The 24,375-nt window shown below is 34.6% G+C and overlaps 1 protein-coding gene across 27 annotated transcripts in view; it reads left to right on the top strand.

Annotated features, from left to right (window-relative positions):
- The window catches only part of NRXN1 (neurexin 1), a 927,325-nt gene that overhangs the window by 422,066 nt on the left and 480,884 nt on the right, over positions 1-24,375 (top strand). For all 27 annotated transcript variants that reach the window (XM_034427409.3, XM_034427408.3, XM_060692589.2 and 24 more), the window contains 3 exons: positions 17,391-17,513; positions 18,652-19,033; positions 20,989-21,179. In XM_034427409.3, the coding sequence (XP_034283300.1) occupies positions 17,391-17,513; positions 18,652-19,033; positions 20,989-21,179 (696 nt within the window). The remainder of the gene's footprint in view (positions 1-17,390; positions 17,514-18,651; positions 19,034-20,988; positions 21,180-24,375) is intronic.

Raw genomic sequence — 24,375 nt, 5'->3', positions numbered from 1 at the left:
GACTGCACATGCTTTTCTTCAACAGTATGCCCAATAGCTCACTTCCTTCCCTTTCTTCCCTATTCATCCTCTTAATATTACTCTCATTCTTCCAGCATTAACTGTCCTTTATTTTTTTCAGCTTGCTTTTCTACCAAGTGTTACAAATAAATGAATATTCAGTGGAAGGATGAGTAAGTATATACAATACAGATTTGATTTTTTTTTCTTTATCTATCACCTCATCCTTATGTTTGTACCAATGGACATAAATTTATTTTCATGCAACATATTATTTATGTTGTAATGTGATTGGGAGCCATAACATCCCTTGCTCCTATTGGCTGATCTAATATAGAACTTCAAAGAAGTTTGAAAAATCTTGGAATTTTCATAGCTGAGGAAAGAATTTGATTTTAACTAATACTTCATAGCAATAGCAATAGCACTTAGACTTATATACTGCTTCAGAGTGCTTTACAGCTATCTCTAAGCGGTTTACATAGTGAGCATATTGCCCCCAACAACCTGGGTCCTCATTTTACCAGTCTAGAAAGGATGTAAGGCTTGAGCTGGTGAGACTCAAACTGCTGGCAGATGGCAGAATTAGCCTGCAATACTGCATTGTAGTAAGGGACACAGTGGCTCAGTGGCTAAGTCACTGAGCTTGTCGATCGAAAGTTCAGCAGTTCAGCGGTTCAAATTCCTAGTGCTGCCCTAGTTACTTCTCCCAGCTTTTGCCAACCTAGCAGTTCGAAAGCACGTAAAAAAATGCAAGTAGAAAAATAGGGACCACCTTTGGTGGGAAGATAACAGTGTTTCGTGCACCTTTGATGTTTAGTCATGCCAGCCAGATGACCATGGAAACATCTTCGGACAGCGCTGGCTCTTCACCTTTGAAACGGAGATGAGCACCACCCCCTAGAGTCAGGAATGAGTAGCACATATGTGCGAGGAGAACCTTTACCTTTACCTTTTTTTTACTGCATTGTAACCACTGTGCCACCAAGGCTTCACTGACAGAAAGAGCTCTGCTTGCCAAGCAGGAACTATGAAGAAGTCTTGGGAGGCTGAGGAAGTTTAAGAAAAAAAGAGATAGAGTATCCTATGGAGGAACATCAGCTGTGATATAAATTTAAGAATCTTAGGAATTATATTGCTAATTTTATGTAGAATATGAGAAGAATTGGGATTGCATGAATAAGACTGAAGATAGAAAAGTCTAACAGGCAACTAAGAGTTAAATTATTTAAAATAATTAGCCAGATTGAGGGAAGAGAATAGCAATAGCAATAGCATTTAGACTTATATCCCGCTTCATAGTGCTTTTACAGCCCTCTCTAAGTGGTTTACAGAGTCAGCATATTGCCCCCGACAACCTGGGTCCTCATTTTACCCACCTCAGAAGGATGGAGGGCTGAGTCAACCTTGAGCTGGTGAGATTCAATCTGCTGAACTGCAGCTAGCAGTCAGCTGAAGTAGCCTGCAGTAGTGCACTCTTAACCACTGCACCACCTCGGCTCATAGAATGCCCTCTGTCCCTTGAGAGTTTCTGGAACAATAAGCCACAATGCTTCGTGGTGCCTGTCATTACTGGCAACAGTTCTTATCTCCAAGAACATCAAATCTCACTAATATTGAGGAAGGTTGCCAAGCAGAGGAAGAAATCAGGAGTCAAGAGCTGTGCTCCTTTTCTTTTCTTACCTGCAAGACAGAGACTGAGCAAACATTTATTTTTATTTCTCACAAATTTATCCCATTTTTTTGTGCCTTACTTTAGATTTTCACATCCTGCATGTTAGTTTAGGAAAGCCCATTTGCAATTGCCCTCTTGAACCAAATTATGAAAAGTTACCTTTGTCATAGGCACCTGAAAGTATTTCTCAATATTTACATATCAATAAATGTTACACACATAGAGATGTTAATATTTTCATGCCCTATTTTAATATAGGAAAGGCCATAAGTGAAGACTGTGGCAGCAAATCTCTCTTGCTTGTATATATTAAAACATTTTAAATTTCTCGTGATGTGATACTGCACTTGGTATTACAATAGATATTTCAAGATTCTGAAAGAGGTTCAGGTAGTATTCCTACTACCAATACTTTAATGAACACCTTTCATATTTCACTGAGAGAGTCGAGGTGCTTGGCTATTTTCCTAACCATGGAAAAATAGTAATCAGAACATATTAATTCACTAATTGAGATATTGCTTGGCCTACCTTGAGGTCATGGGCATATAAAATGAAATAACTAAAGTCATATAGGTAATTATATTCATGCCCTATTAACATAGCAAGGCCAAAAGCACATTAGACTGTAGCTAATGACTGGTACACTCTGTTTTTCAAATAACTATTATCATTAACTATGTTTTATTAATTGGAAATGTATATATATTCCTGAACAACAGAGCAATTCTAAACTAGAACAGCTACAGTGTAAATTAATAGATTTGACAAAGGTAAAAATATTATTCAAAGGTAAAGATATTATAGAGATAGTAACTATAGATAAAGCACATCCTTCCCACAGTGAAAACCCATTAATATCTGCTCATATAGCTTTATGGGTTCACCTACCTACTTTGTTATCATTGATCATCTGACTAAATCATTTTTGTGCCTCCATACCCACATATTTTGATTCATCTATCCATATCTGATTTTATGGATTTGAAATTAAAGACCTGTTTGAATTATTGTATCAGTTTATATTAAACTTTCCTCTTGGAGGTCATGAATGAGATTATACTCACTGTCCCAAATCCTGATTTGGAAATGTTAATCTAAAGATCAAATAAAACCTGTGACAACATATACTATGAATATGTGATCATATGAACATCTAAACTTAATGTGTGATCAAGAAGGCTTGTAAAATTTGCTGTATTATAGCAAATAATATACCTTGGACACCTTGGGTTTCCAGATGTTTGCATAAGGGATTGAGGCTGGGATAGTGGTCATTAAACCCACAAAAATCTTGTAGGAATACATGTGTTTTGCCCCTCCTCCTCACTGTATAAACTGGTACCTGAACTATCAGTCACATCATAGTTAAATCATGCTTCATCAATTATAAAGAACATGATTAAATGATCAATTTGGTTATAACAAACAATTGTTGACTTGTAATCCTTTTTAAAATATTGTGTATATCAGAATTCACAGTGAAACAGATAACTGCATAAGGACTTGCAAAGTTAGGTTATTTTGATAATAGTAAAAGGCCTTGAAGAAATGAGGAACAAAGTCTTTATCTGTCTTTCTAATGCCTTCCCTTCTTACTCTAGAATTAGTTCTGGTTTGGAACAAGCTAGAGGAAATCAATCATTTTATGTTTTTGTCAATACAGCTTTGGCTCAATTCAAATTGAACTGCAGTTGAAAATCCAGGTTGAAAAGCAACATGTTTTCCATGTCCTCAATTTCCCATTTTGAGAGAAGTCTTTTGCTTTAAATGAATCTCTAGTGTTCTCCAAGAAAGATGCTGCTTCCCCGGATACGCACAAAACAACTTTGTCTCATTCTAAGCTACCCCAAGTTCCATCTCAAATACCACATGTGTTCTTTTTCCTAAAGATTTTCACATAAAAGTTCATTCCTAGATCCTGAAGCCTTATTGACAAGAAGCCCTCAACAGGGGAAAAAAAAAAAAATTAAAAAAATCTAGTTGTAATTTAACAAGATTTTAAGATCATCTGGAGCCTATTGTTGATTTTTTTGGTTTACAAGAATAAGGTTTCAAATATTCAGAACATTATCCATTATACAAAACAGGGTTCACAGAAATGTTCCTTGTGTCTAAATAAACAGCAGCAGTTACTATGTGATCTTTGCAGCTAAACAAAATTTAGATATTTGTTCACCATTATGGAAACTTCATACTAAAATTGCTAGACAGCAATGAAAATAAGAACACAGAATTAACAAAGATTATAACATGTACATTCATACATCACAATGAGCCACAATTAGTTTTACATGTTCTTTTTAACAAGCCAGATAATTTTTTTTTAAAAAAAAACATATATTTTTAGCTATGTCTTCAGTTATTTTCCCTCTTTTTTCTAATTGCTCTAATCTTACCCTTGTGATTTGGTGATGTAAAGAAGAACCCTATTTATATATGTTATAGTTCATAGTTGCAACAAGAGACCAAAAATTGTGATTGCAAATTATAGTTTAGTGTTATGCAACAACTTATGTGTTATTCACGGTACTTATTAACACATAATGATAGAGCCAAAAGCTAAAAATCACATCATGGCTTAGTTTTAGAGTAATACATGAACCCAGCCTTTGACTTGGTATACTTTCTATTAACAAGTATATGTTTAATTGTGGAATTAACTCAGAAGTAATAATATGAAATGAGGCATTTCCCCCCAAACTATGTTCTGCTGTACAATATATTTAAGTATACTTTAAATTTTGCATACATTAAACTGTTATTTCACACTATGAATGAAAATAGGTTCTATACTCATTCAGTAATTTACTTTTTGAAAATAGAATTTTAATAAAAGCTTATTGAAATTCATGTTATCACCAGCAACTAAAAATCTTTATTAAAGATTATGTTTCCATTGGAGCCTGTTAAAATGCATGAAAAAACTTCTCTATTCATATTTACTACTCAATAGTTTATTACTGAAAAGGTAATAGTTGTAATATTTGGATCTTGATAATGAGTATAATAAATGATACTTTACAAAATAGATAAACTGTCATTCAAGCAGAGCTCTTTTTGCAAGCTGCATACAGGATGCCTTCCCACTGAATTTATGGGAATCTTCTCTGACAAGATTATCTATAACAGGTGAATTGGCTGCTTTACCAAAACATTGTGGCTGGATAAAAATCATAGATGATGTGTAAATGTGTATATGGTAGAAATCAGCATTCTAAAAAGCATATATTTGCAAAATGGAAAAAAAATAGTTTGAGAAAAGAAAAATAGTTTGAGAATAGTGACTAACACATTATGAATCTGTATGTTTGGGGATTACAAAATTTCCTTCAGTCTAAGATACAAATTACTTTCATCCACTGGCAGTCAGATCATTTTCTTTTAAACCAAATAACATTCCTTGGTACATTTTATAGGAGAATAAGAAGTGGGAGAAGAAAAAGATTGTTGCCTGTAAATGTGCTTATTATTGATTAATATTATTCAACTGAAGAATAAAAGATAGTATGGAAATAACAGTGTGCTAAAATTGCTTTATAGATAGGGCAGCTGTAAGGAACTCCTTGAAAATTCACAGATCAAGGACTACTCATCCACATGTACATTTGCATGCTTTTGCACGTGACCAATTTTCACACGCAAGTAAAATTTTAACATAACATGTAACTCTCACGGGAAGATATCAGCATATTGAAATATACTTCTGCTCATATCTTATTGTATATTTGTTGTACAAAAATATTTCCCATCAACAGGACTGCATATGCAATGATATGCAAAATGTTATATCTGTATCTATTTTATTTTTTGCTTCTTGCCTAATGGGAAAGAAAATCAGTATAGTTCACAAGTGTTGCAGATTCAGAAAATAAAACACAATGGGCAAATCACTGGTTTTTGGCGTCATTTACTAGATGAAAATTGGAGTCTATTAAATTTAAATTATAGTCTAAGTTCCTTATATAACTATAATATATAGTTATATAACATAACTATAACATCAACATGGATGGACATAAAAGATGGAAACACATTTACACTAGATTGTGTACTAGCATGCATTGATTACCTATTAAGAAATGCCATGCAGAAATACTTAATTTGCCTATAGAGCTAAAATCCAAAGTGTATAGTTACTTCCCTATTTTTTAGACTAAATATGATAAGTTTTTTCTAGAGCATTGGCATCTTAGTATTGTGAGCTTCTTTGTCATACCTATCTATCTATCTATCTATTATCTATGGTGTATGGTGTAATACTTTATAAGAAATATTATTAGCATGTTGTCTGCAATTTAGTCTTCAGTATGCTGTGGAACAGGTTCTGAACCTTGATGAGAAATAATTGTTTTATTAATGCTAAAAGTAGTGAGTACATTAAATAAAGATATTTTTTAAAAAACCAAAACCTTACAGCAGCTTCTGCATACTGTTTGAATGTATAGTCTCCTTCTCCATTTGCTTTGTTAAGATTGTACATGAGAGAAGTGCCATGGGGTTCCCTATACATTAAAAAGAGATGTTTTAAATAAATACTCTATTGCACATATGCTACTTTAAGATTAAGAAAAAGGAATTGCTGTAATTGTTGATGAGATTTATTTATTTTCAGCATTTTTAAAGCCATCCATCTCAATAATGTGATTCTGGGTAGCATTCAACAAAAATGATCAATTGTGATCCAATTTTTTTTAAAAAATACTCAATATCTGATTTAATACCCCAACACAGGTAATCTAAGTCAAGCCTGGGAGTAACATAATACTTTATAAAAACTTTCAGGGTGAGAACCATAGAAATCTCTGGCTAGATGCTGTTTCATTTTGCTGGGGAAATATACCTAATGTAAGTCTATCTCTGGAATATACAGAACAGATCAGACCACTCAACTTGTGAGGTCTCTTCTCACTCACTGATCATAAGCAGTGTCTTGGTAACTTAAGTTACTTCGATGTAGATGCTAGTTGGGCATAGCCAAATATGAAGAGTAGAGCAGCAAGATGCTTGTTCAATGAGTCATGCCCAATTTTACAACCTTTGTTGCCATGTTGGTCACTAAATGAATGGTTATAAGTTGAGGGCTACCTGTACTAGACAGCTTTTTTATTAGCATCTTCTGTGAAGAACATACTTTCTCTTCTGTAGCTCAAGAATACATGAGACAGATGGACATGTTCTGTTGTATTGCAAATTTTTTAGTTCTATGTGGTACACTTATTACCTCCTTCTTTACTTATCTATCACTACTATTAGTTGGTAATACTGTAAACTTTCCAGTGATTTGATCATTTTTATACATTTACTGGCAATGTACCATTAATTATAATGTCATAACATTTATTTGTCAGAGTATAGACTTGCAATCAATAACAGGAAGGAACCAGGACAAATGATAATGTATCTTTCTCTTATAGTGTATAATTTTCTACCACTGTTATATTTTTAGTTTGTTTATTTTATATTGTATCATTCTCTAGACATTTTATTTTTGTACTATATTTGAATTTGCTGACCTTTGAACAAAGCAAATGTGGTATCCTATATGCTCAGATGAAATGGCCACAGTTATGAGGTCCTTATTCTTTGGTTTATAGACAGCACTTTGCAACATGCTCATCCAAATGAATTTGCGCAATCCTATTTGCTATTCTTCTATCAGGCTAGACATAATACAATGAAACTTTTGCAATATTTCAGCTGAAAGAAGGATCAACAATTGTTAGGGATGCTACTTGGAAATCCTTCAAAAAAAGCTCTGGTTGCAGTTATCCACTATTTTTAAGTTAATAGGAAGAGTCAAAGTCTCTAAGGAAACAACTTTAAACTCAAGTTCTTTCCTGATATAGACATTCTAAGCATAGTACTTAACTTTGTATTTTTAATATATTTTTCCCTCCTGAGGCAGGATGTCAGAGGTCCTGTCTATGGATACTTCAATATCTACTTCATAATCTAGGACTAAAGCAATTTCATGAACTATTTTTTATTAAAGTTAGTGGAATGGAATCTAATTAAATACTCTGTATGGGTTAGAGCAAATGAGTTTGCTACAGATTTAATATTAAAACACAGATGTTCAGATGCTAGGCTGAAGACATGGAGGTTAGGGAGAATAAGAGCTGTGTGATGTATGCGACCCTGGTTTTTTTTTTTTTTTTTGACTTGAAAGCCTCCTCATCTACACATCTGAAGTGGGTGTATAAAGCTATTATGTGTATGTTCTTTTATGTTTGTTTTTTGAATGATGAGTCTTCAGGAGTCTGCTTTGATAAGGGAGAAGCGGAAAAGTGCCGTATCAAAAGAAGATGCTTCATCCATCTAATAACTTTCCCTGTGAATAAGTTTATAGTGAGTGAGTTGGGGTGGGAGAAGCAAATAGGTACAAATGAGATAATATTAACATTAAAATAAAAGGTATTCAAAGAAGCAGATGCAGAAGCAGCCTCTGTGAAACTGTACACATGTGAAGCAATCTGCATTAACATTGAAATAAGATAAATTATTTTAAACTCATGAATGCTAAGAAATGATTGCAAAGCTTTATGTATAGTTTCTGCATCTTTCTGTTTTTTTTAAAACTTTCCTAAAAGAAGTATTTAAAATGAGTTCACATCTAAAACTGAAAAAAAAAATAAATGTGGGGTTTTTTAATGAAATTAGTTACCACATGGAATGAAGTCTCAAAGGTGCTTTTTTTTCAAAAGGCAAATCTCCATAGACACATGGAATGAAGACATCTGAAAATTAAAGGGAGATTTATTCATTACAAAATAAACTCACAGTCCAGACTACTTCTTTCCTGAACTTACATTTTTGTTCTCTGCTTTCTTAATGTACAAAAGTAAAGTGGTACTAGTAGAAAAAAATGTAAAAATGTTTTGCCTATTTTATTCCATGTTCCAGTTTTCTTAACATATGAATATGCTGATCAATTTAGGTGAATAGTGTTGTTTGTTTTGATAATATTTTTAAGATTATGTTTTCTTTTTAATGTCAAGTTGGAATGGTTGTGATGTGACATAAATTGACACAGTCAAAATCATGAAGATAATCTCAGATGTGTTGGTCTGAATTTCCACTTAATATGCTTTCCAGTATCACAGGAAGCCATCAGGTTATCTTCAAATTATACCTGGAGATCCAACCTTGTGTATGAAACTGGGTTCAAGAGCAATTCATAGTTCTTATATGAATAAAAATAGGCAGCCCTCATTACAGTATTGTAAAAAGAAAAATATTAGAAAAGAAACAGGAAGTTCAACCTTGTGAAGGAACAACCTTGTATTTTCCTTCACATCAGCAATTAATTAATTGTTTACAGTTTTCCGCTTTCCTTTTTTCCCACAACAAACTGTTCTGGAAACATAAAAAACATGATCTATAAACTGACATATATGAATATGAAAATATGAAAGATACCCTTCTATATTATCTCTCTAGAATGCAGTTAGCAATAACCATTGTGATCCATTTTGCTTATACCAGCGAGATTCTGCTGGAAGATAAGCATGCTCTAAATTATGAGGAAGTTGAAGGCCCACTCTGTATTTTATATTCAAATGCCATTGATGCCATTGGTACTTTCAACAGATCAGGATTGCCTCTTACAAGACTTGTATTGGCAGTTTTGGAATGTCTATTTGAGCATGACGGAATATGTTCTTTTTCCCAATGCTTTCACTCTCCTAAGTACATAGTGGAGGGGGGGAGGGGAAGAGACACTAATGTAAAGTTATACCAATTGTAACTAACATCAAATTATACCTAAGGCAAGACTAGAACTCATGGGCTTCTGATTTTTAGCCTAGTGCCTTTAAACAATACACCAAACTTTTGATATTTTTAGGTTTTCTAGTCATCATGACTCTTTTCAGTTTATCCTGTTCAAGGGTCACAATGGTTAATATATTTTCATTTCATGTTTTGGAAGTAACTTTGGACAATTATTATTTGTCCATAGCTTGCTTTTCAAACTTACAATACAAACTGGGAAGAAATAATGTGCCACATGGTAGTGGCACATTACACATTACATACTAATGCTTAATATGTTTTTGCAAGGGTTTTTTGGGGCAATACATATGTTATGTCTTTAAGAAGTGAAATGTTTGAGATAACCAAAAAATTCACTGCCCTTTTGTGGAACACCTTGCTGTGGATGCTAGAAAAGGATCCCAATATTAGCATATACACTGCATCATGGAAATGCCACTAATTTAAAATAATTTTAAATTATCATTATAAATTGTTTAACTAGTTATTATTACAGTATTATACATAATGCACAGAAAATAATGTATTTTCTATCTTGTTTTGCAGTCCACCCAAATGTTTAACTTTTTGTCATTTATTTATATCTTTAAAAATAGAAATTAAATTATTAATAGATTAATGTGACTTTTTTGAAATATTGTTAAATAGGAGCAAAATATGAGGAAAAAACAAATGTTAACTGTATAATAAATTTAAGGAAAATTATATAATTATGGAATTTGAACAAAGTCAGAAATATGTGACCCAAGAATTCATGCTAAATGGAAACAATTCATTATTGACAAAGCAGGATATTAAACAACAACTTCTTTTCTTTCAGATATAACATACTGTGTGTGTGTGTTGTATGTGTATGTATGTATGCATTTATGTATGTCTCTCTCTCTCTCTCTCTCTCTCTCTCTCTCTCTCTCTCTCTCTCTCTCTCTCTCTCTCTCTCTGTGTGTGTGTGTGTGTGTGTGTGTAATTTATTTGTGTTTGTGTGTGTGTTTGTACATGTGTATTTGCTAAAGTTAAAGCAAATCAAGCTCTTACTTTCATGGGCCAACTGAGAACCATAGCTTGATTTGGCCTTGCATGCTTTTTGCTTCCATTCCAGACATAATAGAGGAAGAAATCTAGAAATACAGAGTGGAAGATAATAAAAATCAGAGTATTGTGCAAAGCATTTCAAAGAGATGCTTTCAGTTAGCTTCCCAGTGAAGTGGTTATGCATGCAGTGCATACCAAGACAAGTGGAAGTAGCTTTGAAAGCAATCTGCAAGCTTTGCAAATAAGGTGATTGCTTTAGTAATTTGAGAAAAGAGCATACCACTTTCAAATGCTTTGCCCAGCCCTGCTGAGTTGCATAAAGCAAAAATATACAACCAAAGCAACAAATTTCATCAGCTGCTTTTGAATCTGTAGTGTTATTTCAGCATCTTATTTTGATTCTCACACATTTGTTTATTGGGCCATTGACATCAGTAGACAAAATACACTAGGTCAATGCATTGGCCTAGGATGTACAGAGGGGGGAGGGGAAAGAGGGAGGCTAATCTCAAATGCACAATCTGTTCCAGCTTCTCACAGTTTTTAAAAGACCACAGGTGTAGGATAATTACTAATAAATTAAATTATCATCTGCCCAGGAATATTTTCAGGGGGGGGGGGTAAAATAAAAGTCAAGATGGCAGCCACAAAGGCCAACTCCTTATTTATATGCAAGGCAAATGTGTGAAAAAGTGGCAAGCTTTAAACATGCCAGTGCGGCTACCATCTTGACTTTTTTTTATGTCCCCTGCAGATACTACTGTGCTTGCTTTAGATCCAGAGAATAGCTTTCACTCACATTTCTCCTTATTTCACAATTCTGCTGAAGTTCCTAAATCACTACAGTAGAATGAGTAGAAACTTTATGAAAGCCCTGTTGTGCAGATACTCTCACACACCGAATCACATTATTTTCTGCCATTCAAATGTGGATTTTCAGTCATTTGATTTCAGCAGTTTATGGGTGGGTATCTCTCTTTTGTTGGAAGGAATAGAGAGCTGTAAGAAGAATAGAATAAAATGTTAAGGCAATGCTCAGGAAACATAAATGCTGAATTATTTGTGTGACTGTAGAAAACAACTGAGCAGAAATGCAAGTAAGGGTAGAGGCCTTTTTCCAGAGCAATGATTTAAAAAGGTGATAGGACATTAGGGCACAGTGACTGATATATCAAATGTAGTAATTTGAAATAGAGTTATTCATCTCTAGTAAAGGCAAGCACAAGATACAAGAAACAGTCTGATTTCTTCTATAATGCTTTGGAAGCATTAATTTCAAATAGGATTCTGTACTCAAATCCTAAATTTGCTTTGAGAACTTACTAGCTACAGCTGGTACTAAACAAAAAGCTGTAACAGAAGATTGATAGAGTACGGGGAAACATGCCTCAAATACTTGTAGGGATGTCGAACAGAAAAAAGCCTGAGACCTGTTCCTTATCACCCCAGGTGCAATAAGGCTCAAGTGAAATGGCTTTTTAATTAGCCAACTATTAAAACACAGCCCTCATCCTGTTGATTGGAGCTACCTTGATTCCTCAGTCCCTGATTAAATGGCATCATATTATCTCCATGCCTGTACACATTGCCTACACATTCCTTACTGCTTGGTTGTCATAGATGTAAATTAAACTGGCACCGTAAAAATTATTTTATTTTATTTACTTAATATATGTGCCACCCATTTCACTGTTGAAATGATTCTGGATGTGTTACAAAATGATAGAAAGATAAATATAAAAACAATTAAAATTAGCAAGAACTATAGAAAAATTAAAAACAAAGTGGATGGATAGCATGGGGGGGGTCTTCTATTTTAGCTGGTCAGCCACCTCCAACATAGAGTACCCCCATAGGAACCCCAAGCCAGCCAGCAGAGCCAGATTTTAAGGTCCTTCTGTAAGTCCATACTATCAAAGTGTTCCAGAATCTGCAGTGTTCATTTACTAGAGGGTTACCATCTGTTATTGCCTGCCACCACCCCAGTTTGATAGAAAGAATGCAAGGGCTTTGCTGCTGGATTTCTGGTAGCATCTCACTGGAAAAGGAAATCAGCTTTAGAAAGCTGAGAGATTTCAGGAAGAAAACTGCTGATCTTCTACAGCAATTGCCAAATGCTCCCATGAATGTAACTATTCTGCTCCATTAAAGATACTAAAAAAAAGTCTAGGAAAATAAATGGGGAAGTAAAATTGTTTTATTTATTAGAAGAAGCTTGTAATTATTGTAGAACATCCATTATAACTGGCTCATTAATCATAAAATTATGCAGTACCAGGAAATTGCACATTATCGGAAAATTACAGAAAATATAATGTCTGAATCATTGCCATGAGATATTCTTTTGGAATCCAGTAATCCAGTAATGCTAGCAGATTGTTGGGTCTGAATTTTTAATTATTTAATTATTGGATTGGGTAAAAGACATTCATTATTAGATAGAAAACCACTTTCACAATGGAAATGTAATATACCACCATGTCAATGATGCTATTCCCTTAAAGAAAAGGGGAAGGGAAATGTCCAAGCTTAATGAATTGCAAGCTAGTGCCTACCAGATGTGAGGGACTAAAACTACTGTGTCACAAGTCCTTTTGGCCATGCAGCTACAAATTCTCAAAATTGTACCCTAACTTACCTTAAGTGTGTTAGCTTGGAGAGAGGCTACATTACATGGCCTACTAGAATTCAGTTTTCATTTAAGGGTTAATTCTAGGAGAGCCATTACCGGCCAAGCCTAAAATGGGTTTATTATAATTCTTTTTTTTTTTTGTGTGTCATTTAAGCATATAGGAAAATCATGCATGTATCTCTCTGTGTGAATGTGTATGGGTGGAGGCATGCATGCATGGAAGGATAGTCAGATAGATGGATAGATACACACACAGAGAGAGGGAGAGAGAGTATTGAGGGAGGTTGTTCATTTTTGTTTTAAGTTTACCTGTTATTTATATATCCAAAAATAGCACAATGTTTAAAAGGATAAAAATTTTATTTTTCTAAAATATACCATTTCAACTAATATAAATTATTGTATTTATTTATTTGTCCAACTTATATAGCTGCCCATCTCACCAAACAACTTTATTTAACATTCATATTGAAAGGCCTTAAGAAAGTGAAAACTGCAGAAATATCCATTGTTTAATCTAGGTTTCTTCTGACATCAGAAACCAATGAATATAAAATATAATGACATTTAAGAATAAAATAGTTACTCACTTAAAATAGAATGATTGCTGGTTTTGACAGTAAAAAAAAAACTTGCAATTTTTTTATTACTTTTATCTGGTTTTGCCTTTTTCTTTTGTTCTTATAAATTTTAATTTTAACCAAAAAGATACAGGAAAATATTTGTAGTTCAGGGATGAAATGAGCAGTCCTTGGTGCTCTATGAGCTTGGTTGTTTTCTTGCAGATGTTTCATTACCCAAGCTAGGTAAAATCATTAGTGCTAGCAGGGAGTGGTATTTGCTCTCAGTTTATATTCTAGTGGGTGTTGACTGCTAGCAGGGAACTTTTTTGATCGTTATTTTCCCTTTTTGACTTGTTGATTGCCTCCTTTGAATAGTATATAAATGTTGTTTATGTCTATGTGCCTATTGGTGGCTTATTTGTCAGAGAACCTGGCTTCCAGGAATTCTCTAGCAGTTTGGATTTGGTACGGTCTAGGATGGTTACAGTTTTCCAGTTGAACTAGGAAACAACTGGGAAACTGACCATCCAAGATGAGCAGAGATTAACACCAAGATTAATATCAAACCAAGAATCAAGAAGTAAACAATACCCCAATCAAGGAACTTCCAAATAAGCTAAAAGTAAACAGCCCAACCAAAGATCTTCCAAGACCACTCCCACCAACACTGATAGGGCAATTCACTAGAATGCAAATGGGGAGCAAACTCCATTCCCTGCTAGTATTGATAATGTTACCTAGTTTTTATAATGAAACATCTGCAAGAAAACAACCAAGCTCAGTGAGCACCAAGGACCCCTCATTAATGAAAAAAATTTTTTTTAAAAAAATCCAGCTGCTTATAATATGTCAGTGATTATCATTGTGGTTCATATAAGATTCTTAATGCTATAACCACAATCTATTTAATTATCCTTATTTTTCATATTTAATTTTCTAAAATGCATTTAAGCCTCTTAAGATCCTGGTTGCCAGTGATGGCAAGATAATGTTTGATGGGCCACAAGTTGCCCCAATCACCCCATTTATGATAGCTAGAGTGCCAAATCATTCTGTAGCCACAGCAGAAATATGGGTGATTTTCAGCATTGCAATTTGGTTCCCTCTCAAAACTTTGAGGGTATTAAAATTAAGAAGATTCTCTGGGAAGAAAAACTCTCCAATCTCTGCCTTTAAAATCCCCATTCACATTTATTTATGCATAAAAGGCCATCAATGACATTTGAAAGTTTTGCTGTAGAATTTCAACAGTATGATTTGAACCATTTGAACAAAAATCAGTACATTTTTTTCCTGATGTCACAGCTTTTCATATTTAATATATTTTTAATCTCAGATCAAATGGTTGCTTCATATCCAAAATGTATTTTCAAATTCCACACTCTGGTTTTCATTTATTTCTAAGACATATGGCACATTTTCATAGAGACCATGCTTAGCATAATATACTTTTAATATAAACCTTCTATTTCTATTTTATTAGAAAGTAACATATAACCCTGTATTTTATTGATATTCTTTCCATATAAGATATTGTTAAGAGACTTTAATCATGGCATTTCCAGATTTAATATAGAAGAATTAGGATTCAGTACCTTAATAATCAATCTTATACAGTTTGTGACACAAACTCAAAATTGTTACACTATCATCCCACTCCTACCTTTCTATAGTTATAGACATTAGATCTGAAATACTCCACTTCGGCTTAGCTTAGTTATTTCACAATATGCTATTTTATTTTTAACTACACAGACACACACACACACACACACACATACACACACACACATCTCAGGTAGTTGTAAATTCTTATCTCTGTAAAAACAATTTCAGATAGTCCTCGACTTAAACCTGGTTGTTTAACCACCACTTAAAATTACAAAAGTCTGAGAAAGGATGTTTTACAGACAAAAATCACTTCTGATTGTCGTAGTGTCTCTATTTCTGTATTCCACCGAAGTCATTCCTTTCCACAAGAAGGAGAGCTAACTTTCTTCATCAGGCAGCTCTTTCAGCCAGCCTCTAGAGATGAAAGGGAGCCAAAATCCAAGAAGGGAGTGGACAGCATATAAGAGTAACCCGTTACCTCATGGTGAGATGGGCAGTAAAGAAATTTAAATACATACATACATACATACATACATACAAGGTTGTTAAGTGGACAGAGTATCAGGTAAGGGCCTCAGGTGAATGGGAGAGGCTCTAGAAGGCCCAGTGTAGGCCACGTGCAAATGTCTCTGCCTCAGTGTCTGAAAATTCTGCTAGAATTTCAGTAGGGATTTTCAGCTCCTGATCGGAAGCTCCCAGGTTCTTCCACCCAGAGTAACCTGTGCTCCTTACCTGAGATTCTACCCACTTAATTCCAGATGTTGAGAGAAGCAGTCATTTGGGTAAACCATGTCTCAACTCTTTGCCCAACAACTGAGATTTCGATCCTAGTAGTGGTTGTAAGTCAAGAGCTTACTGATACTCTCAACCTGTATAGTAAATCTCAGCTGTATATTGCAAAGTCACAGTGCTTATTTTATTATAATCGTATTTCCTGTGTGACTGGAAGTCAGTTTGGCAAATATTTATCTTTTTGAGAGAGATACAGATACAGAAGCCTTAAACTCTGAGAGGAAGAGTTAAACTCTGAGAGGAATACAATAATGTATTGGCATTGGCTTCCAAATGAATCCCATCCACATGTGGTTCACTTAAAAGATGCTTCCCGGAGCGTTTCAAACATAATTTACTTTTCACTATCTAATGGACCTCCATCCATCTCTCAAACGTTGACAAACATGGCCTTAGAAAGCTTCATACACATCAGAGAATCTCTGCCCTACTCTTCACAGATGGAGACCTCAAACTGCAGTTAAAGTAGTCCTGTTTAAACAATGTCTTGTGATATATGTCTTACAATCTTAGTTCAGATATTCTGTATGTAATATACAGAAAATGCTAAAATAAAGTTTAATTAATGAGTGGCCTAATGGTTAAGGCTCCAGGCTGGAAATCAGGAGGCCATGAGTTCTGCTTTAGGCATGAAAGTTAGCTGAGAGCCTTTGGGTCAGCCATTCTCTCACAGCCCAAGTCCCCTCACATGGTATTATTTTGGGGAAAATAGGAGGAAGGAGTTATTAAATATTAATAACTAAATAGCCTTGAGCTATTTTAAAAATAATAAAAGATAGGATTAAAAATAAATGACTTTAGAATAGGCATACACTGAAGACAATGATATGCCAGTTTCATAGATTTTTCCATTTCTGGAGAATTTTCATTTTTAACTTAATTACTACTCAATTAACTTTACTGAAAAAATGCAACTTTGACAAATCTGTATCACTAGTAGCTATCAGCTCTGCGTTGACTGTGTCCATTTATGAAAACACTGCTTGTTGGCTATATATAAACTTAATGAGAGAACATGCCTGCCTTTTGAAGTATACTTATTGTTTGATAACATCAGTATTTCAAAGATGTACTGTTATTTTTAAAATTATTACTATTTATTTATTTATTTTGCTCCAGCAAGTGTCTCTCTTTTGGTTCTGTTTCTTGTTGTGTTTCTCTCCTTTTCTCGTTGTCCCCCTATCTTTCTCTCTCTTTCTCGTGCTCTCTCTCTCTCTCTCTCTCTCTCTCTCTCTCTCTCTCTCTCTCTGAGGTTCACATATTGAATGATGTAAAGATACCATAACAAACTGTTTGGCATACCCTACAGGCAAAGGTCCAGAGACTCTTTTTGCTGGATATAACCTCAATGACAATGAATGGCATACAGTACGTGTAGTTCGAAGAGGAAAAAGTTTAAAGTTAATAGTAGATGACCAACAAGCCATGACAGGTATTAATGACTAATAACTATTCTCCTGATTTTCCATTCAATATGTATTTAGTTATGATTGCTCTGGTGGTGAAACTCATTCCGGTTCCATGGATATAGGCGGAAAGTACAATAAAGGACAATTTAGAAAAAACTCCATGTGAGGTATTAGGAGAGGACACTTCTGACAGATTGAAGCAAAGAGAAGGAAAACAAAATTAGGAACAAAAATGATATAAAGACAAATATAGAAGGCAGCCAAACTTCACACATTTGTTTGAAACAATACAACAATACATTTTGACCGCATTCTGAATAAGAATTGTAGTTGAGGGGGAAAAAAGTGATATTCTTTTTCCTATTCCAACATACCAATTTACTTTTCTCTACCATAATTATATCATCAAATCCAAGAACTGATATAAGTGGGAAGTGGTGGGCAGGAATCCAGAAAAGCAAAGACTGTGTTTCTCTAGCATTGTCTGTTATCTTACCCCTTTTAAATCATTCAAATGTCTCCAACTTTTACTGTATGCAAAAAGAGAGGCTAAGTTGAAGCAATTAAGCCAAGTCTTACTAAAAAGGTTTCAATTATATATAGAGAGAGAGGCCAAAATAATAAAAGATACTTTCTTCAATAAAGGACACTTTGTCCAATATTCTTTATAAAGATAGATACAAATTATTCCATTCTAAAAAGTGGGGGGGAAATAGAGCTATTGTTTTTGTATTTTGTAATTAGCAGAGCTCCTAGAGGTACATGTAGACAAGCCTTCAAATATAAATTTGAATGTTCAAATAGAACATTCATAGAGATTTTCTTCTTGTTTACTGTATCTTGAGATTCCCCAAACCGTTTGGTTAAATTGATACATTTTTCCTTGATTTGATTGCTTAAATTAGGATGAGTTTGATGCTTAATTCATTTCACTTGTAAATTATGCAATTATGAGTTATTCTCAAATAACTCAGATGGTTGGATGTAATAAGAGAAAAGTACAAAACAAATGGGCCCTTCCAGCAGATATACTTTCTATGTGAAAATACACGTGGTAGAATCACATGGTCAGACCAGTTTGTGTAAGAAATTTCAGCATTCGAAATGGCCCTAGCTTTTTGGTTATAACACTAACTTCTCAAAATTGCTTTTTACTTAAAGGTCAAATGGCTGGGGATCATACAAGACTGGAATTCCATAATATAGAGACGGGAATCATAACGGAACGGCGTTACTTGTCCTCAGTCCCTTCCAACTTCATTGGTCATCTGCAAAGCCTCACTTTTAATGGCATGGCATACATTGACTTGTGTAAAAATGGGGATATTGACTACTGTGAACTAAATGCCCGTTTTGGCTTCCGGAACATCATTGCCGACCCAGTCACCTTTAAAACGAAAGCTAGCTATGTTGCTCTTGCCACATTGCAAGCATACACATCTATGCACCTGTTTTTCCAGTTCAAAACAACATCATTGGATGGGTTAATACTTTACAACAGTGGAGATGGCAATGACTTTATCGTGGTTGAATTAGTAAAAGGGTGTGTATGCAACCTGTTTTACAGATGTTATCAGCTCAGAAAGCTTAATTCATTAGGCAAGCTCTTGGATTCTACAACCTTTGTACTGATGCATCAGTGTCCTTAAAGATGAGCACTGTTTACCCTTCTAAGAAATACATATTTGGATGATGCTTCTCACACTGCAGTTTCAGATCCTTTTTCTCCACTGTAAACTTTTGGCTAAGAGAGCAGCTATCAAGACCCCTATGTATACTAGTATTTTTTTCTAACACTGGTTGAGCCTTCACAGGCTCAAGTTAACAGCTGCCCTCAGTGGGAATTAAAACAATATTCAAGACAACATTTAAGAAGCATTAAATTATTATTGATATATTTAAATAAACAAAGAATAGAAATGTGTCCTCCACAAGGAGGATCATGTTAGATACTATAAAAGGGAAATATAGCAGAGAGATCAACCTTTAACAGTAAGTGGACCTCTGATAAAATCTACCTGCTTGTTAAAGTGGAGCCTTCCCCAGTATTGTTTTGCTAAAAGCCATGTTCTATGAAAATTAACCTGGCTTCTCACTATTCTGGATCTGAAAAAAAAAAAAAAATCAAAAACATTTTAATGAAGCTAGCTCTGGATGGGAAGGGAGCTTCCAGAAAAAATGTAATCATTAATTTTACACATTTTCACCCTGCAGCATTTATTTTGTCACTTATGTGAAATATTTTCATCTTTCTTTTCCGTTGAAAAAGCAGGCAAAATCTGTTTCTGTTCCTGTTACACCACTAGTTCCTCAGCTGGAACTTACTTGCCAGTGGCAACAGAAAATGACCTTTCTGTGTTTCCAACTGTCCAGAGCTTAGCGTTACTCAAAGGCATTATTGGAAACCAGAATAGTTCATGACCATTCTGTACTGGAACTGTGATGTGAGTTTAACTGGTTAAATTATAATAATAATGACCATCATCATCATCCCACTGGTCCTGTTGGTAGGTAAGCCTATGGCTGGAAGTTCCACACTGATATAAATGTTAGTAGGCTTTGTCTAAAAACTAGAGCCCCAGGATCTTTTCCAGATCTTCTGTCTGGAGTAATTACCTTGCAATAAAAAAGTACATGTCATGAAATCCTATGAGGAACTCTATTGGCAAAATCTATGAGGTCCAACATCTTTCTATGCCAAGAGAGAAGTTATTTATTTGAAAACTGATTTAGCTTAGTTACTGTAAATATTTAAATATATAGTAGCTACATATCTTCTGAGGGAATTATCATTCTTTGGAATGAGTTGTAATTTTAATCAAGAAATGTAATTTCTCTTTTGAGAAATACAAAACTTTCACTGGGGAGATCTACAAAAAATTAATAGTTTAGAATAAAGCAGTAACGTGCTGCATTGTATTCAGATTTTTTTTTTAATTTTTTTTGCACATATCCTTTTTAAAATATGGTGCCAATATACATACTGAGACTTTTAGGCGGAACTAAGTGGTGAAAGGAAATAAATCCAAAATAATCTCAATTTGTTTATATAGCTTTGATAGGGATAGGGTAAGTTTGCCAGAGAAAAAGTAAAATTTACAAGTCATAAAAAGGGTGTAAAAATGAAAAGTAACTTCAAGAGATTTCAGATGAATTAATACTGCTATTTTAACTCCATACTTGATGAATAAAAGATTTAGTGGGCTAAGGCAGGGGAAAGAAGCAGAAGTCAATGTTATAATTTCCTACAGCTATACCTTTAATAGATGGCATATTAAGGAGGCAATTTTGCTCAATATTCTCAGAAGAATTTGATACTTTTTTCTTTTAATTCTCTCAACATTCTTGACTTAGACATTTTGATCTATCCCAAGTTAGTCTTGTTAAATGTAAGAGGAGTTGTCTAAGAACTTTATGAATTGCCAAAGAAAAGAAGCAGTGAAGATTGTAATTTTCATCTACCTACTCAGTTTAGCTGTTTTTCCTTTTCATTTACAGATATTTACATTATGTGTTTGATTTGGGAAATGGTGCAAATCTTATCAAGGGCAGTTCCAATAAACCTCTGAATGACAACCAATGGCACAATGTGATGATATCACGGGATACCAATAATCTCCATACTGTAAAAATTGACACAAAAATCACAACGCAGAGCACAGCAGGAGCAAGAAACTTGGATCTCAAAAGTAAGTGACAGTGACAGAAATAATAAAAGGGCTAGAAGAACAGAGTGTATCATTATATTATGTTTTTTTTTATTTCTGTAACAGAAATATTGGAAAAATATAGGATGCTGGTTTAAAACGAGTGAGAGTATTAGTTTAGCCAGTCAACATTGGCAACATAAACTGGTAATATTTCTCCAAGGTTGTAGATGGAGAGATTTTCTCCCCCAGTTGTTGATATGAATGCTAGGATGTGAATTTGTGATTTCTGCAAATCATTTCTAAGAAACACCACTATATGCTTTGTTATATACCATATTTGTTTATTGGTCTATTTCTAATGGGTTAACATTTGCATGCTTGTAAAATCTTTTGTTTCTCCAAAGGAATAAACATTACAAGGAAAAATTTTAATGAATGGTGGCTGGAGCAGCTCAGCTGATCTAATTAAGGGGCCAAGAAGCCCTGAGGTGACCGGGGAAGGGAAGGGCTGCCTCCTGTGCTGGCCACACCCACCCCTTCACTAGAGCTTGTTTTGAGGGGAGGGTGTATATTTAGACCCACCCCAAAAATCAGGCTTGGCCTTATTTTCGGGACATGTCATATTTTTGGGGAAACACGGTAGATAACATAATATAAAAATTCTCCAAGGAGGTATCTACATGGATGAGTCCAATTCATGAGAACAGATTTGTTAAATAGTTGCTAAACCAAAAAAAAAAATATTTTTTCTGTGCTCTGTCAGAAAAGATGACTTATATTCAAAAGTATTTGCATATCATAGGGGTTTCAATTTAACTTAAGTTGAATTGTTAATTTTAGCCAAACTTTATTTTAAATTTGTGACCTTCTGATCTCGTGATGAGAAAGTCTTCAGTCTTATTTGAAATTTTAGTGATTCAGGACTTCACAAAATTTGAGAACCTCTGTCTAACTTCCATTGTTGTAATTTATTTATTTATTTATTTACCAAAAATTTATATGCTGACCTTCTCCCTAAGGACTCAGGGCGGCGAATACAAGTTAAAAACATACAATAATAAAAAGTAAGGTGATTAAAACCCAGATTAAAACAACAACAATCAAAATAATGAAATCCAAGGATCAGGGTCAACCCATTTGTTGGAACAGCCAAGTCTTTAAGTCCCGATGGATGGAGCGGAGATCAGGCGCTGTCCGAAGTTCGGTGGGTAACTCGTTCCAGAGGACACGATGTAATACCCAATGTAATACCTTATTATTAAATATTTAAATATTTCTCATTTTGAAGTGCTAACATAATGAATTTTGGAGAAATTTCCTTCATAATTTTGATAATACCCGTGACTGGAACCAAATGACACTATTAAAATTTTGCTTAGTTTCTCTACTTAGATTACTTATGAAAAAGCAACTGATTATTGAGTCCAGCCCAAAATGCTGACTTTCCCTTAAAAATGATTTAGGGCCCAAATGTGTGAAGATGTTCCTCTCCTTTCATGTGTTGAGATGACCCAAAGATTTTCTCTGTTCCATTCATGAGGAAAAAAAAAATATTTTTTTTTGCTAGTGCTTCTTTGATTTTGTTTGGAGTGCCCTTTCAAAGGAAATATACTCAATGCCAGTCCTGTATTTTGGGGATAGCATTTTAAAACCATATTTATGCAAGGAATATTTCAAAAAAATATTTCAAAAACTTTTAAAAAGTAATTGTACTTTCAATATTTTAAGTTTCGTAATGTCTTTTTCTCCCCACATGCTTAACTGAGCCAGGATTGGGGATATAACATGTTAGTAGAAGCACTGAAGAAATTAATTAGCCCACATAATTAATATCCATGAAGTTCCATTTACAGATATTTCATTTTTAATGAGCATTCATTCAGTGACTATTCAAAGTTACCACAGCATTAAATGAGGAGATTTGAGGCCAGTTCTCAGAGCTGCAACCATTGCAATGTTCCCGCAATCACATGAACATGATTTTGATGCTTGGCAGCTAGCCAATAATGATGGTCCATCATCCTATAATCACATAATTGTCATCTGCTACTTTCACTGACAACTTGCAACAAATAAACTAAATGGGGAAGCCAGATAAAGTTGCAAATGGAGATCCCATGACATCATATCTAACCACTTCACTAGAATTGCTGGAACTGCCATCATAAGTCAATGCAGCCAGGTGACACCACACTTAGTGACCACATCCCTTAGCAATGGAGTTAGCAATCCCAATTACTGTTGTTCACTAAGGACTACTTGTAGTCCCAGAAGAATATGAAATATTGAGTCAACCTAACTACCCAATCAACCTTGTTATGAAAATACCTAAAGTCAATCAACTGAGTCATTGTGCAGACTCAGTTTTCCAAACAAGGAGATGGAGAGATAGAGGTTTTCTTACTGAGTCTTTACAGAAAAACACACTTTCCAAGTGGTAACAATCCGTGCATTGCTATAACTGCTGTCCTGGTTAATGGAGAAGGGATTAGTTTAATGAAGTTTTCAAGTACGGAACATGGATTAATGTGGCACCAGGGATTTCCTAGAAAAAATGGAGGGTAGACTTCAAGTGGTTTTTTTGAGCAAGACACATGTTCATGTGTTGGAATTACTAGTAAAGATATCTGAATGGGTGATTGGATTATGTATGGGAACAGACCAGGGGTGAAATGCTCCCGGTTCGGACCAGATTGCTGATCTGGTAGTGATGGAGGCAGGTGGTTCGGAGAACTGGTAGAAAAGTCCCTGCCCCCACCCCTATTCCCAGCTGAGCCGCACAATCATCAGAGGCTTTTTTTTTTTAACTTTTAAAAGCATTTTTTCTACAACCTCTTCGGCCGAAAAAATGCTTTTAAAAGTTTTTTTAAAAAGCCTCTGATGATTGTGCGGCTCAGCTGGGATCGTCAGAGGCTTTTAAAAGCATTTTTTAAAAGCCTCTGACGATCCAAGCTGAGTTGCCTGATCGTCAGAGGCATTTAAAAGGGAAAAAAAAGCCTCTGCCGATCAGGCAACTCAGCTGGGATCGTCAGAGCCTTTTGAAAGCATTTTTTTACAACCTCTTCACCGAAGAGGTTGTAGAAAAAATGGTTTTAAAAGTAAACAAAAATAGCCACACCCACCCAGTCAAATTTCCCCCACCAACACCAAGCCACGTCCACAGAACCGGTAGTAACAAATTTTAGATTTCACCACTGGAACAGACCTAATCTATTTAGATGTGATAAAGATGAGA

The sequence above is a fragment of the Pantherophis guttatus genome, chromosome 1 (assembly GCF_059756535.1).
Source record: "Pantherophis guttatus breed Tessera chromosome 1, ASM5975653v1, whole genome shotgun sequence".
NCBI classification, from domain to species: domain Eukaryota; kingdom Metazoa; phylum Chordata; class Lepidosauria; order Squamata; family Colubridae; genus Pantherophis; species Pantherophis guttatus.
Note: the sequence above shows the minus strand (reverse complement) of the source record. Positions and strands in the feature narration are given on the sequence as shown.